This window comes from Helianthus annuus, chromosome 12 (assembly GCF_002127325.2).
Source record: "Helianthus annuus cultivar XRQ/B chromosome 12, HanXRQr2.0-SUNRISE, whole genome shotgun sequence".
NCBI lineage: Eukaryota > Viridiplantae > Streptophyta > Magnoliopsida > Asterales > Asteraceae > Helianthus > Helianthus annuus.
Genome location: NC_035444.2, coordinates 162,163,816 through 162,166,694, shown reverse-complemented (window position 1 = coordinate 162,166,694; position 2,879 = coordinate 162,163,816). Strand labels below are relative to the sequence as shown.

The 2,879-nt window shown below is 36.9% G+C and overlaps 1 protein-coding gene across 1 annotated transcript; it reads right to left on the bottom strand.

The window, feature by feature from the left end:
* Nucleotides 1-463: 463 nt before the first annotated feature.
* Nucleotides 464-838, bottom strand: LOC110893636. Its single transcript, XM_022140720.1, has one exon. It carries the CDS (start codon nucleotides 836-838, stop codon nucleotides 464-466), a length of 375 nt encoding a protein of 124 aa, XP_021996412.1.
* Nucleotides 839-2,879: the final 2,041 nt, after the last annotated feature.

Below are 2,879 nucleotides of genomic sequence, written 5' to 3'. Positions count from 1 at the left end.
TATATATATATATATATATATATATATATATATATATATATATATATATATATATATATATATATATATATATATATATATATTGCTTTTATACAATTCTCTCATTTCATTGAATTTTAATCGATATGAGTGTGAATGATAATTGCATATGGGCATATATGAGTAGTGAAATGAGAGAATTATATAAAAGCAATATATATATATATATATATATATATATATATATATATATATATATATTGCTTTTATATAATTCTCTCATTTCACTACTCATATATGCCCATATGCAATTATCATTCACACTCATATCGATTAAAATTCGTGTTAAAATTGAATTTACAAGAAACATACCCGAAACGACATCAGGTTCTATCTTTACTTCAGCTGCGGTTAATTGGAAAGATCTGGCCCTTGCCTTTTGTGCTTCCATCTGCACATCCTTCTCATTCTTTTTCTCATCCAACTATGGGCACTCAAATTTCTTGTGACCCGGTTGGTAGCAATTGTAACAAACCGAAACCTTCCCCGGGCATAGCGTAGCCGTATGCCCTATCTTTCCGCATATAGGACATGGTTTATCCTTAAAGCGACACTCGCCCTTATGCCTCTTTCCACATACCTTACAACTCGGCGATCCGTCCTTCACACCCGACTTCTTTGCCGATTCAGTTGTTCGTGCCTGCTTCGTAGGACTTGGTTTCACATCATGCACCCTTCGTTCGCCCCTCTCTACTTGTTTCTTCAATTCAAATTCTCGCTCTCGAGCGGTGTTAATGATTTCAGTGAGGGTCTCATATTTCGAGGGAGTCATGAACTCCCGATATTCAGCACTCAGCATATTGTTGTAGTTGTATATCTTTTGTTCCTCGGTCGTCACTAACTCATCATAGAATCTGAGTTTGTCAAGGAAGATACCCGTGATCTTATCGATTGATTCACCCTTTTGCCTTAACTGGATGAATTCTTCCTTTGATTCTGTTGATGACCGCCTTGGGACTGTGGTGTTTAAGGAATGGTACCTTAAACTAGTCCCACGTCATAGCCTTTGCAGCTTCAGCTCCAATCTCCTTCTTCTTATTATCCCACCAATCCTTGGCTTGACCTCTCAACTGACCCGTACCGTAAGCTACAAAATCGCTTACGTCACAGTGGGTCCTTTCAACCACTCCCTCAATATCACTTAGCCATCTTTGGAATATTATCGGGTCAACTTCCCCATTGTAAATTGGCGGTTTACACACCATAAACTCCATGTATGAACAACCCTTACGTTCTCCAGATTTTTCTTTCACAAGGTTGACATTGTCTTCCAACCTTTTAACCCGTTCCTCAACTAACGAAAGCACTGTATTCTGGATTTTGTCTATAAAACCGGATAGTCTATTCTCGATTGTCTTTCCTACCTCTTCGGCAATCACCTCTTTCATTTGCTCGGTGACTATCGGCACCACATCATTATTACCCTTTTCTGTCATCTTGAAACTGAAATGTTTATACCAATTGTTAATCATTTCATTTATAACGTATACCTTGTTCGCTTTAGTTTAGCCAAGTTCATAACTTGCTTTAACCGTTCTCATTTAGTGCACTTTCCGGGTTTGAGAGTGTTATCACGCTCTTCCCGTGCACATCAATTCACATCTCTTTTGCAACATATAATTTAAATCTACTAAAATAACTAATTCTTACCGGATGATTGATCAAGCTTGAACCGAACACACTTTGTTGACAACCTTGAGCTCTGATACCAACTTGTAACACTCGTCTTATAATTTCATTTTATAACCATAAAATACGCACTTTTTAAATTCGAAATACATGACCAACAAAAACTTACTTAATAACTAAGATGTACGTCGTTATAGAATTTCGACATAGTCGACTAACTAGATTAAAATGTTCAACATTCAAAAGAGTTTACAAAACAACATGTTTTAAACTAGATTAGATTAGCGCGGAAGCATTCAAAACTTGTGTTTGGTTCTTGATTCCCTTGCTTGATCAACATCCACAACAAACGAGCATCACCTATGGTCAAAACCACAATAATCGTTAGTTTTGTCATCTTAATATTAAGTAAAAACGAGTTTTATTGCTTAAATAATGAAAAACAAACAAATTAACTGCCAAACTGTGAGCCACGGTTTAGGACTGTGGCCCACAGTTCGCCCAACTCAAAACAGAACTGCCAGACTGTGAGCCACGATTCAGGACTGTGGCCCACGGTTCGCCCATCTCAAAACAGAATTGCCAGACTGTGAGCCACGGTTCAGGACTGTGGCCCACGGTTCGCCCAGCTCAGCCTTCTTATATATATTTTTGTTTTGCTTAATTCTCCATAACTTTTTATTTACATATCCGTTTTAGCTGATTCTTTTTCCTATATGTCCGTATTAAAATTTCGGATCTAACTATATAAATTTCACTTAACGAAACCCGGATTATGAATGAATGGCCCACAAAATCCTTGTTTCGATTATTCGACCCATTAACTATGTGTGCAATTTGTTCTCCAATTTATTCTTTGGCATTCTAATCTTATTTACCCATTCCCCGGGCTAGAAATTCTTGGCGTATCCGTACCATTACATGGCTTTACGCTTGTATTCGAATTTCGTGCTTGTTTTCTATAGATTCAAGCATTGCCACTTTATACAATTCTTACAACTAGTTTCTACCATTTGACCCGATAACACGGATTCATAACCTTAACTTAGTATAACCATTCATTGCTAAAATTGCTATCTAGCTCTAGCGCAATATGAGACTTTCAAATCTTTGCGCGCAAGAATCGATAAAGACATAGTTTTGACCCGTTTGGTTGACGAGTGAAAATCCTCACTTTAATGTCAAGCCAAACTATTTCTAACCAATATTTT

Bases quoted from the DNA above. Each gene is read 5' to 3' on its own strand.
- LOC110893636 (XM_022140720.1), bottom strand. From the start codon at position 838: ATGCTGAGTGCTGAATATCGGGAGTTCATGACTCCCTCGAAATATGAG.